Consider the following 12,220-nt stretch of genomic DNA (forward strand, 5'->3'; position numbering starts at 1 on the left):
CCTCCTGTGTTTCCCCTGCCATCCGAGGGTCAGTGCTGGTACCCTCGGGTGTGCCTGTGTTCAGTGGGGAGTGTGTGTCACTGAGCGATTTCTTAGGTGTTGGCATCAGGATCACGGGGTGGTGAAGGGTGTTTCTTTAGTGACTGGCTTTGGTGTTGGGTCCCCTGTGCTGCTGCCTCTGCTATCTAGTCAGCATACACACGCACCTGCCTCTAGTCTTCACTCTGTTCCTTCCTGACTTCGATTTAGGTGCCTTTTGTCTGTAGAGCCATCCAGGGTCCATTCCTCCAATCTTAGTAGGCTACCAGAGTCTACTACTAGAGGCCTTCACTGTGAAATGATGTAGCAGTTTTTAGAGCTGGGGCTGGGGGTGAGAGGAGAACTTCAGGAAAAAGTAGTGGTGTCCAGGTTGCTTTTTACCTGGGATAAAAACTATGCAGTCTCTTGGAAGTTGGTCTGAGCCACGTTCTAGCCACATCTCACTCCTGCTTCATTGTGTCACTTCACTGAATGGTCCCGGCTGGCCAAGCCAGTTGATTTTTTAAAATGCACTCCCATTTGTTGAGTATGTTAAAAAAAACAAACAACCCAGCAGTGACCCCCAAAACAGTCACTGAGATGTTTAACACTTCATCCAAAGAACTTTGTAGATAAATGTAAAAACTCTCTGAAAAAATGCATTGCGTTTTTGGGGTTTAAATGTTCTGACTTGACATATATCTTGTTATATTGGACCTTCTTGTGTTTTTTTTCCCCCCACAGACCCAGTGGCTTATTGGCCCAGGAACGTAAGCTTTGTCGGGATCTAGTTCATAGCAACAAAAAGGAACAGGAATTTCGTTCCATTTTCCAGCACATACAGTCAGCTCAGTCTCAGCGGAGCCCCTCGGAACTCTTTGCCCAGCACATAGTGACCATTGTTCACCACGTCAAAGGTGGGTCCGGGCTCTGGCCTGCTTAGGCTCTCTTGCCGCTACTAAGCTTCTTCTATTACAAGCAGGCTGATTGGGTGAATAAGGGAGCCTTTTAGGGTCCTTTACCTTTTTATTTTTTTTTTAAGGTTTCTAATTTATTTTTTAGAGATAGGAGAAGTGAGGGAGAAACACATTAATGTGGGAGAGAAACAGCGATTGGCTGCCTCTCAAACGCCCCCAACTGGGTACTTGGTGGGGAATCGAACCAGCAACCTTTCAATTCGTAGGCTGGCCTTCAACCCACTCAGGCCCACCAGCCAGGGCATGGGGCCCTTTATCTTACTGAAAGGGCCTTTGAAGCTACAGACTGGCTGGAAGGAAATCCCTTCCAGGGAGGAGTTTCTGTTTTTTAAATTATAGTACTAGGCTTTTTTTTTTTTTATAAGATTTTATTTATTTACTTTAGAGAGGAGTGAGGGAGGAAGAGAGGAGGAGAAACATTAATGTGAGAAAGAAGCATCATGTGGTTGCCTCTTGTACATATCCCAACTGGGGACTGAACCTGCAACCCAGGCATGTGCTGTGATTGGAAATCAACTGGTGTCCTTTCGATTTACAGCACAATACCCAACCAACTGAGCCACACTGGCCAGGTCAGAGCTGAACATTCTGAATTGCTAGTTGTAACATGTGATTGATAGGGTAGGTAAAATCTTTCACTTGAAAATCTAAAATGCTTGAAAAAGGTATTAAAAGTGGCTTTTCCTGCACCTCTTTCTTTTCATGTCTAGCAGGTAGAAGCCTCTAGAGGTCTTTTGTTAGCCTTATGGTGTGAATTTCTTCCCCACCATAAGGGCAAGTGAAGGTAGGCGGGCTGGGGAGTGGCAGAGAGGTCAGTGTAGAAGCTTGGTGGAGTCACTCACAGATCCCATCTTTTAAACTTAAGCAGGAGCTGACTGTGTCACTGAAAGGACAGTGGGCTCCAGGTTTCTCTCTTTGTGTCCACATCCTGAGATAAGGGAGCCACCGTGGTAATCCAGTGCCCAGCACTGGATTGTGTAAATCAGCCTTTTTGCTTCCTCTTTTCTGTGTTTGTTAGGGATTTGACTTCTTTAGTCACATCTCTGTGGCTGCAGATTCATACAAAAGAGTTGAATATTGTGTTTGCCTTTGATGGCATAATGTGTTTTTCTTTGACTCTCCACAGAGCATCACTTTGGGTCCTCAGGAATGACATTGCATGAACGCTTTACTAAATACCTAAAGAGAGGATCTGAGCAGGAGGCAGCTAAGAACAAGAAAAGCCCAGAGATACACAGGTGAGGACCCCAACCTTATACTGCACGTAGTCCTAAGAGACTGATCATTAGACACTAAACTTGTCTTTGCCACATTAGCTGCAGAAGTTGAGGTACCACCTTCAGATCCTAGGATAGAAGTGAGTGTTCATAGTCGTGAGTGGAAAGGACATGCTCTGGTGGCAATAAGTTTCTCATTTGGGGCCTGAGGAGAACAGCCTTTTGGTATAAATGAACCCCTCTGTTCTTGGGAGCCAGCAAGTGGTGACCTGAGATCACTGTGAGCATTTTGTAGGTACAGTAAAGGTTAAATTTCCTTCAGCAACCCATGTATTTCATATATCGATGTTTGTGGGAGTATTTATAGTGGGTAGGGGGTTGAGGAGCTTGTAGGGTTATGTTAAAGGTTTTTAAAGCCCAGCATGTTTAGAGAATACCACATTTAGTTGTGGGGAACTTTGTCTAGAAACCAAGTTGGCCTTGTCTTTATTTACTTATTTATAATTTATTTATTTAATTTTTTTAGAGAGAGGGGAAGGGAGGGAGAAAGAGAGAGAGAAACATCAATTGCCTCTCGCTCGCACCCCAACCAGGTTCCAGGCATGGAACCTGGCACAACCCAGGCATGTGCCCTGACTGGGAATCAAACCAGCCACCTTTCACTTTGTGCGACAGCACCCAACCTACTGAGCCTACTGCTCTGGTTAGGGCAGCCTTATCTTTAATTCCTTAATAGTCAACTCTTGAATCTGTCGCAGTAGGTATTGTAGAACCATGTTCATATAGTCATCTTGGATTTAGGGTCATGCCAGGCAATTGTTTCTCACCTAAACCTAATCCTATAGGTAAATAATGGGCCATTACATCCTGATTCCCTAGTTGAAAATGCCCTTTGGTATTAGCACGTGTTAGATAGTCTTGATATGGAGTTGAAACCCTAAGCTTGACTGTGAGTCTGTCTTCCCGAATGTAACATTACTGGGAGAGCATAAGAAATTGCTCATTTGAGAAGTTGGGATTTTGTGTGCATTTTTGTGCATGCCTATGGGAGAGTGTAAGTGCAGAGTATAAGTTATACAACTGTGGATACTAAAATTGTTTGTGTTTTCAATTTTAGGAGGATAGACATTTCCCCCAGTACTTTCAGAAAACATGGTTTGGCTCATGATGAAATGAAAAGTCCCCGGGAACCCGGCTACAAGGTGAACTGTTGCTTTGATCAGTAATTCCAACAAAATGAGTGCGTTGGGCATGAACTTGACAGAAATGTGTTTGTTTAAATTACTCTCTACTTAAGTTTGTGTTTTTCTTTTAAGGATGGGCATATTTCTAAAAATGAACTACAAAGGGTTAATTTTTATTAAATGTATCAACAACCTTTGTGAAGTGGTTAGAATATGGTAAATGACCCCAAAGTCTATTGAGGTGAGATTGAGAAAAAAAAGAGAGGAGTTTTGGAACAAGTGCCCATGATGAGAGAAGAAACTTTTTGTGATATTTTTCTGCTTGTAAGTATTATCAAATCAACTATATACATGCACTATTTCCAACCATGATTTCAGAAAGACATGCATGTCAGAGGAGAGTGAAATATTCATATCTTAACTGAGTAGACTGTTTGAAACAGCTAGTCCAGTTTTTTTTAACATTGTACCATATCTATCATCTGTTGGTTACTGTTGCTTTAAAGCTAAACATTACTTTGATAGCCCAGCTACATTTGCAATGATGTGCACTGTTATCAAGAGGTTAAATCTTGTATGCACTCTCTGTGAAATACTAGATTTTGGGTTTTAAGAAATCTCAGGATTTATTGACCTTCATTCACATATACAGTTGAAATTTTAAAATTAGAGATGGCTCTTCCGGTGCTTCTGAAACATTTTCTACAAATATTGATCTTTAAGTTTTTGAAACACATTTGTCTTGTTGGTTGAATATGATGAGAGGCACTCTGGCGCAGCCTCTTCTTACGGGAAAACCCACCCCCTTTTCTTTTTCTCCAAGTATGCGCAGATTGAAACTCACATGTGAAAGGCAAGGTTTTGAAACATCAGAAGATGTGTGTGCCTCACAAAGCTAACTCATGCGAGGGGTTGTCTGCACCACCTAAGGGAGCAGTGCCTGCATTTTTCTTGTTCTCCATAAAAGGCTTTGGAGGGTGCAGAGTCCCATTCCCTCCCTCTCAAAAACAGTGATGGTAAACTTACTTCCTACCACTCCTGTTAAAGTTAAACTTTGTTTCAACAAAAAGCAGAGTTTGTGTAAGTAAAATGTTAGTACAGAGTAAACTACTCACGCCTTGCTATTTTTACTGGAGGTCTTACTTCCATGAGACAAGCCCTAGTGTACAGTGCCCCTGAACTGACTCTGCATCGCTGCTGTCACTCAGTGTCCCGAGGACTGTTAGCCTTGCCGTGCTGGTGGTCCTCGCTGCTGCTGCTGCTGGGCTCGCACCATGTCTGTAGCTCACATGCCCTGGTGGTTGCACTTCCTAGAAAGTTAGCCAAACGATTTTTTCTTTTTTCTTAAACAAAGTTTGACCTGGTATTGCCACTTTATGAATTCTCCATTATAGTACTCCCTGCTTTATTGATACTTCCTCTTTAGAGAAATTCTCAATATAACAAATCATTTAGAAAAGCTGCTTTAGTCTGCCATTGTCTCTCATTGGACTCAGTACCCAGAGATGATTCCAAGGAGAGGATAAGCCTGGGGCGACTGCTGCAGTCTAGATAGGAAAAGGGTAGCTTGAGCATTTCCTCTCTTGGTGGTGAGTAAGCTGGAGACGGGCTAGCCAGATCATTACAGGGCCAGAGAGGAAACAAAGTAAGATCAATACACAGCATTTTCAGAAGGCTGTCTTCATTACTCTTGGAGAACTGGTTTGGGGTCTGTGAGGGATCCTCATGAAGTGACTTCTTGGGACATCTGTATCCCCTCCCCCGGCCCCCGTAAGCTTGGGTGACACATTCCCAATGCTTCCTCTGCACCACTCCATTGGAGTAGTGACCACAGTTTTAGGGGGTGGTTGAACTGGCAGCCCTGAATCCCAAAAACCTTCATTTGATTTCTCTTTTTGCAGGCTGAAGGAAAATACAAAGATGATCCTGTTGATCTCCGCCTTGATATTGAACGTCGTAAAAAACATAAGGAGAGAGATCTTAAACGAGGCAAATCAAGAGAATCAGTGGATTCCCGAGACTCGAGCCACTCAAGGGAAAGATCAGCTGAGAAAACTGAGAAAACCCATAAAGGATCAAAGAAGCAGAAGTACGTGAGCCCCCACTACCTCATTCAGACTCCTGAGTGGGGTGGGTCTCTCGTCTGCACCCTTTAGGCTGGTACACCAGACCTCCCAAGGCCGACAGCTTCGGGGTTAGGAGTGGTAGCAATTTAGGCATTTTTCTTCTTTTTTACCTTCTGTCTGTTAAGTAAGGCTGCTAGTTTGAAAACAGAACATTTGCACCAAAATTGGCATGAACCTTGTCCAAAGAAGGCCTCCTGGAAGATGAGCAGTTAATTTGGCTGTGAGGGCAATGCAGAATCATTTGGGAATTTGTTTTGTAGTTGTTTTAGACATGTTCGTTCTCATCACAACTTTTCATGGGGAGGTTATGTTTTGGAACTGTCTCAGAGTCATTGTCAGCTAATAACACTGGTCAAAGAAACAGTGTGGAACTAGATAGGACAAAATTGTTGATCCTAAATGCGTTTTAAACTAATTTGACTGATACTTTCAAGAGGGGTTATTCTTTAAACAAAGATAGCTTTGTTGAACTTCACAGGGCAGCATTCATGCCAAGGTCCTGGTGTTTCTGTTTACATTTTAGAAAGTTGCATGACTTTTCAATCATGTCTCGTTAAACGTAGCAGAGCTGAAGCCCTCACTTAAGCCCCACACCTCCCCTAAGAGGCAGCACTGCTGCTGTTGGGACCTTAATCTGACGAGCATGCGTGTGTTCATTGGATCATCAGATCCTTGGAGTTAAGTTGGATAGTTGGTGTGACACCCATTTTGCCCATTTCAACGATAAAGAAGTTAAGCTCAGGACAATTTGTCTCAGGTCACAGAAGAATCAGCTGACTTCAAAACTCAGACTTTCTGTTCTACTTTGTCCGTTCCAGTGTGTCACTTACGAATTAGGAGCCCTGGCAGCTTCAGGGCTGCCCACGGGTAAAGGACCTGATAGTCGTCAGCCAGGAGTGGAAGTGGAGGTAGACTCCACCTCAGTGCTGCACTGGTGGGAAGGGGGCAGAGCCCCTTGAGCTTTCAGGGTTGGCTTCAGATTACCGATCCGACACCTTTCCCTGGAACACAAGAAGAAGCAGTGCTAGGGTTCAAATCTGGAGCCTTTCAGAAACCTGTTGAAATAACACTGATTTCTAGGAGTTAGAGTTCTGTGTCTGAGTTATAGGAATACTATGACAATAATTTATATTTCCTTTATTAAGAATAAATGTTAGCCCTGACTGTTGTTGCTCAGTTGGGCATTGTGCCACCAAGTGAAAGGTCACCTGTTTTATTCCCAATCAGGGCATGTGCCTGCATTGCAGGTTCGGTCCCTGCTTGGGGCACATGGGAGAGGCAACTGATATTTCTCTCTCAAATCACTGTTTCTCTCCCTCTCTTTTTCGCTCCCCTAAGAATAAGTAGTCTTTTTTCTTCTTTAAAGAGTAAATTACTAGTAGGATACAGTTATTTAAGTTCTTGAGCATCTCTATGGGAGTGGATGGGAAGTGGGAGAGGGGTGAGGTACTTTTCATAATGGAGGAGGGGTGAGGGGAGGACAGTGAAAGGTCCCTGACACTTGGCTGGCTTCTCCCTGTAAGTCCCTTTCTACCCCTGGGAGCCTGGCCTTTCTGCCACCTTAGAGGCAGCCAGTGGCAACCTCCCTGGAGGCAGGGCTGGTACCCACCACTAAGACATGGGCCGTGACTCATCCTCATAGTCTAATTTGCTGTAGTCTGTAATTCCCCCAGATGAAGGGAAGGCAGGGAAGTAACTCTGGGAAGAGCTTCACCAGACCCTGTGCTTAATAACACAACCTGTTTGAGCTAAGTGGGAGGTGGTATGTGGAATGGTGGTATAATTAGAGCTGGGTTGCATCCAGTCTCTGCTCAGCTGTCACCTGCAAAATGGGGAAACAATACTGAATAATCAGAGTTGCCATTTACTGTGTGCCTGCTATATCAGTGTAAAGTGTTGAAGCAAATTGTTTTTAAAATCTTTAGAGCAACCCCAAGAGACAGGGGTTGGTCATCCTATGAGAAATAGAGTACTATAAAAGCACAGACGTGGTGATATATGAAGCCTCTGTCCTAGTACCATGTACACGGGGCTCTCACTACAGTGCTAGTCTCCTTCTGCCTTTCTAGTTCGTGTGTATGTGTTACACTGAGCGGCCAGAGCCCGTGGACTGTGTTTTGTTTTTCCATACATGTTTGTCTCATGTTCTTCATAGGCTCAGACATAAACATGTCACTGAACATGACTGACAGAATTGGGACCTCCCCAGGTACCTGGCTGGAACTTGGGGTGACTTGGGTGTTTTAGGTTACTGTACTTCAGTGTCCACATCATGGATGTGTTCCTCCTTGCCTTCTGCTTCTTATCCCGGAGGCCCCAGTCAAGGAGTTTATTGATTTTTCCTGGCTCTTCTGTTACCATAGGAAGCACCGTAGAGCACGAGACCGTTCCAGGTCGTCATCCTCTTCCTCCCATTCATCCCACTCCTACAAAGCAGAGGAGTACACTGAAGAGACAGAGGAAAGAGAGGAAAGCACCACCGGCTTTGACAAATCAAGACTGGGGACCAAAGACTTTGTGGGTCCAAGTGAACGAGGAGGCAGAGCTCGAGGGACCTTTGTAAGACCCTGCCCCCACCCCTTTCCTCTAAGCCCTTGCCTCCACCAATTCTGATTATTTGTTTATCAGAATACCAGTTTGGTTGCTCTTGATACAAGTAATCCAGTCTGTAGACCTCAAAATCTGTGGTTCCTATTGCCCGGGCGTCCCACTTGTAGTTGTTTTACTGATCGGAATCACTGAGCTATAAAGCCTCTTAGGGCTTCTGGTTCAGAACTTCCCAGCGTATCTTGGCTCCTGCTGTGTGTAGGGAGGCCATTGGGCCTTGCTGTCCTCTGTCTAGGCTGCGGGCCTGAGAGGAGCCGAAGGGGAATGGCTGGAAGCCAGCTGACTAGCACATTGACTGAGGACAGCTGTCCTGTGCCAGAAAAGTGTTTGAACAGAACATAGGGAGTTAAAAGTTTTCCTCTGTTTACGACCTGATCCTTTGTTCTTTTTCTCTGTTTATTACTACAGCAGTTTCGAGCCAGAGGGAGAGGCTGGGGCAGAGGCAGCTACTCTGGTAACAACAACAACAACAGCAACAACGATTTTCAAAAGAGAAGCCGGGAGGAGGAGTGGGACCCTGAGTACACACCCAAAAGCAAGAAGTACTACCTGGTATGTGTCTGGGGATAACCAAGGTGGGCCAGGGGGCCTTGGGCATGGGTAGTAGCTGATACCAAGGCTTTAGTTGGTCTGTTCAAAACTGATGAAATGTGTCTGCACACACCTTGCACTGGCGGGATGTGTACTCGTGGGACAGTATAGTGCTGGCAAGAGGAGCGTTCTCCACAGAGGTGGCCCTGGCCTCAGAAGGGTTTATCATCTGAGACATTTATGGATTCTAGGATAAGGAAGGAGGGCTGCTCTTCCCTTTTTAGTTTGTGAACTTGTCTACAGCTCACTCATGCCAAACCTCAGCCTCTAGCCTGTGCCCAGGGAAACTCTCCTCTTAAGCCACAGTTCCACTCTGTCACTTATGAGTGCAAGATTGGCAGGGAAGAGAGCTCAGGATCTCTCTGTCTCCGAGATGAACTGCAACTGGGGTTTCTCTCATTTTAGCTGTTGGGTCATTCCCAGGTAGGTGCCAGGCCCATTTCTGGGCCTCTCTCAGGCTGGGGCTCTTCTAGGCTGAATTACCTGGCTAGTGAGTGAAGTCTCAGCTCTGCTATGTAAATAGCAGGCTTAGATCCAAGCAGCTGTGACTCTGAGTATTGTGACCAAGGCCAACTTGGGGCTGAGTCTCTATCACCTACAAGAAAGGCTGGTATGGGTCTGAGTTGTTGGCACAACTAGGAAACAGGCTGTTGTGTAGGGGACTCTGCAAAGCCACCTCCACTTTTCTAGGGCTGCTGGGAGCTACTCTGAGACTTCCTCAAGTCTGCATTTAGGGAAAGGTAGGCTGGGCCCAGAACAGGTGCTGGAGTGGGACTGCTAGAGAGGGAAGAGTTAAAGGCCACACAGCCCTTTTCCTGCCCTTATTGGCCACCCGAAGAGCATCACTGACCTGATACATTTAGCCCGCCCTGGCCCTTTCACCCCAGCAGCCTAGGCCTACTTGTGTGGGTGGGTGGTTTGGACTTCGTGAAGCCATGGGGCTCATGAGGTAGCAGTGACTTCTAGATTTCAAAGTTTCTTCTCATTTATTCTTTCATCAAATTCCTCCTCCTCTCTCATGAGACCATCAGATCAGGCAGGGATTGTTTGAGATGTAGGTTGAGTTTCCCTCCACTCTGCCACTGCCTCCTTGCATGAAACCAAAGATGGGAGGTACAAGATGGGAGGCTCGGTTCTGGTCCTGCCTTTGCCACTAACTCGTCTGAAACCATAAGCAAGTCATCTGCTCTTGGTCTTGCTGTCCTTGTTTTTGGCTGGGGGTGGGGTGGGAAGAGCTGGAGTGGTAGTATTCTGAGTGTTGCTTCTTCTGTTAGCTGCCTGACAACGCAGATCAGACACAGTTTCATGTTTTGGTGTGATGGGCTTTCTCAAACCCATCCTTTGAGAGATGGTGTGCTAAATAATATGGAGTTACTTTAAAGTTCCTAAGCGTGTTTCCTCATGTGCGTAGTGGAGGGTGATAATGATAGGGTAGATGTGAGGATTGAATGAGATAACGCACGTATAGGTCTTTACTGCTCAGTGAAGATTTTATCATTGTCATCATTATTATAATGTCCAAGCTACAGCCTTAGCGTTCCTAAGGCGCCCGACTGAATATTCTCTTGGATCTGAATCAGTAGCGTCTTTGGAGTGGGGAACAGGGAAGAGGACAGAAAAGGAGCAAAAGGTGGGTGGGGACATAGGTTAGTTTGAAAAGGTCACCTTTGGGTAAGTCCAGAGAAGAGGGTTCTGGCTACTCATTCACTCTGGCACTGATGGCAGCTTTCTTTCCTTTCAGCACGATGACCGGGAAGGCGAAGGCAGTGAGAAGTGGGTGAGCCGGGGCCGGGGCAGAGGAGCCTTTCCCCGGGGTCGGGGCAGGTTCATGTTCCGGAAGTCCAGCACCAGCCCCAAATGGGCCCATGACAAGTTCAGTGGGGAAGAAGGCGAGATTGAAGACGACGAAAGTGGAACAGAGAACCGAGAAGAGAAGGACAATTTACAGCCCACCACCGAGTAGGGGCCGCTCTGACGAGAGCCCCTGGCCAGGGGAGAGAGGCACTGGGAAGATGGCTGGTGAAGAGCTAAACAGAAGAGCCCCAAGAAGATTCTGAAAATCCCACCCCACCCCCCACCAGCCATGCAGAATCCTACTATAGCCGAAAGCATTCCTGGTGCAGTGTCCCACTGGACAGAGGCCTCTGACCCTGGAACCGGGGTCAGGCCTAGCTCTTGAACAGAATACAACGCGTTGGGCTTTAGCTGTGTCTCATTTGTTGTTGGTGTATGGGGTGGGGGCTGGGGTAGGGAGGGGAGAACGATACTTGGATTTTGGTTTGTTCCCTATTAGAAACCAGTTTTGTTCTTAATTTCATTTCATTTGGAGCTAAGAGGACTAATTTGATGATTTTCAATCTCTTCTCCCTTTTCCTGGTTTTTAAAGCCCTTTTTTTTAGATATATGTAGTAATATTAGCAAAAAGATTTAATTTGGGCAATTTTGATTCTTAAAAGAGGAGACAAAGCATGTGAATAAACATTGAAATGTTCACCTCAGTTTGGGACCAAACTGCTTGGATCTTTGTAAAAACCGGTTTTGTATGTCGAGGAGGAGTTCAAGGCCTTTCTGACCACCTTGTGTCCCCTTTTCTGCACAGCCATGTGTCACATGGTATTGCTCCTAACCACACCCCATGTGCCCCTCCCCCCAGTGTTTTCTGATTTCTTCTGGGCCGAGCTTCCCATTCTCTACCAGCAGCACCAGTATCCCAACTTTCTAGTTCTGCTGATCTCTCAGCAACAGCGGTGGAAACTGGGTTGGCGGTTTCTGGTCTGTTTTCTAAGAAACTTATGAATTCTATTATCTTTACAAATATAAGATGAGAAAATAATTTTTTCAATATTTTTTATTAATCTTTTTATAAAATGAAAAGAAACTCCTATGATTGGTTAAGGAAGGTGGTTATGCCTGAGTGGTTTGTGGGGTTTTCTTTTTTTTTTTTCTTTTCATTCTTTTTAATCTTAAACTTTAAGTTGGAACATTCTCAGATGTTTGGGGGGAAAACATCCTCTTAAAATGGGTCCTTGTGCTTGCCTTCTGGGGAGGCGGTCCTGAGCAGGTGAATCATAGGCACTTATGCATATGGTATATGCGGACTGCACCCACCTCTTCCCCCCACCTTTGCCTCCTGGGTTGTTGTGCTTTTTCCTTACTTTGCTACATTTCTATAGTTAAGTTGGTTTTACTTGAATGACTCATGTTGAGGGAAAAAAATGCAAATACCCTTAAAGATTTGTTTCAACTCCTCCTGCAAATAAAAATAAATAAATGAAGTGGCAGATGTAAATGGACTCTGGTCATTGTCACCCTGAGAGTGTTGGGTGGGGGATGGATCTCTCTGGTAGCAGCTTCAGGAGACCTGGAAGATAAAATGCCTGCTGGGAGCTGGATCCAGACTTCTGCCCAGCCCCATCCTCACCAGCCCCCACACTCATTCTGGGAGGAGCCTCAGTTGTCCCCCTGGTGGTTTATGACTCCGCATTCCCATCCCAACGGTT

The 12,220-nt window shown here is 45.5% G+C and overlaps 1 protein-coding gene across 3 annotated transcripts in view; it reads left to right on the forward strand.

Annotated features, from left to right (window-relative positions):
- Nucleotides 1–12,009, forward strand: part of THRAP3 (thyroid hormone receptor associated protein 3) — a 61,993-nt gene extending 49,984 nt beyond the window's left edge. For 2 of the 3 annotated variants that reach the window (XM_045858834.1, XM_045858835.1), the window contains exons 6-12: nucleotides 763–935; nucleotides 2,122–2,233; nucleotides 3,330–3,414; nucleotides 5,298–5,485; nucleotides 7,886–8,081; nucleotides 8,538–8,681; nucleotides 10,462–12,009. In XM_045858834.1, the coding sequence (XP_045714790.1) occupies nucleotides 763–935; nucleotides 2,122–2,233; nucleotides 3,330–3,414; nucleotides 5,298–5,485; nucleotides 7,886–8,081; nucleotides 8,538–8,681; nucleotides 10,462–10,683 (1,120 nt within the window). In that variant the 3' untranslated portion in view covers nucleotides 10,684–12,009. The remainder of the gene's footprint in view (nucleotides 1–762; nucleotides 936–2,121; nucleotides 2,234–3,329; nucleotides 3,415–5,297; nucleotides 5,486–7,885; nucleotides 8,082–8,537; nucleotides 8,682–10,461) is intronic. The other variant, XM_045858836.1, reaches the window with a different exon arrangement.
- The last annotated feature ends 211 nt before the right edge of the window (nucleotides 12,010–12,220 follow it).

This window comes from Phyllostomus hastatus, unplaced genomic scaffold (genome assembly GCF_019186645.2).
Source record: "Phyllostomus hastatus isolate PE091 unplaced genomic scaffold, TTU_PhHast_1.1 phas_scaffold_182, whole genome shotgun sequence".
Taxonomy (NCBI): Eukaryota; Metazoa; Chordata; class Mammalia; order Chiroptera; family Phyllostomidae; genus Phyllostomus; species Phyllostomus hastatus.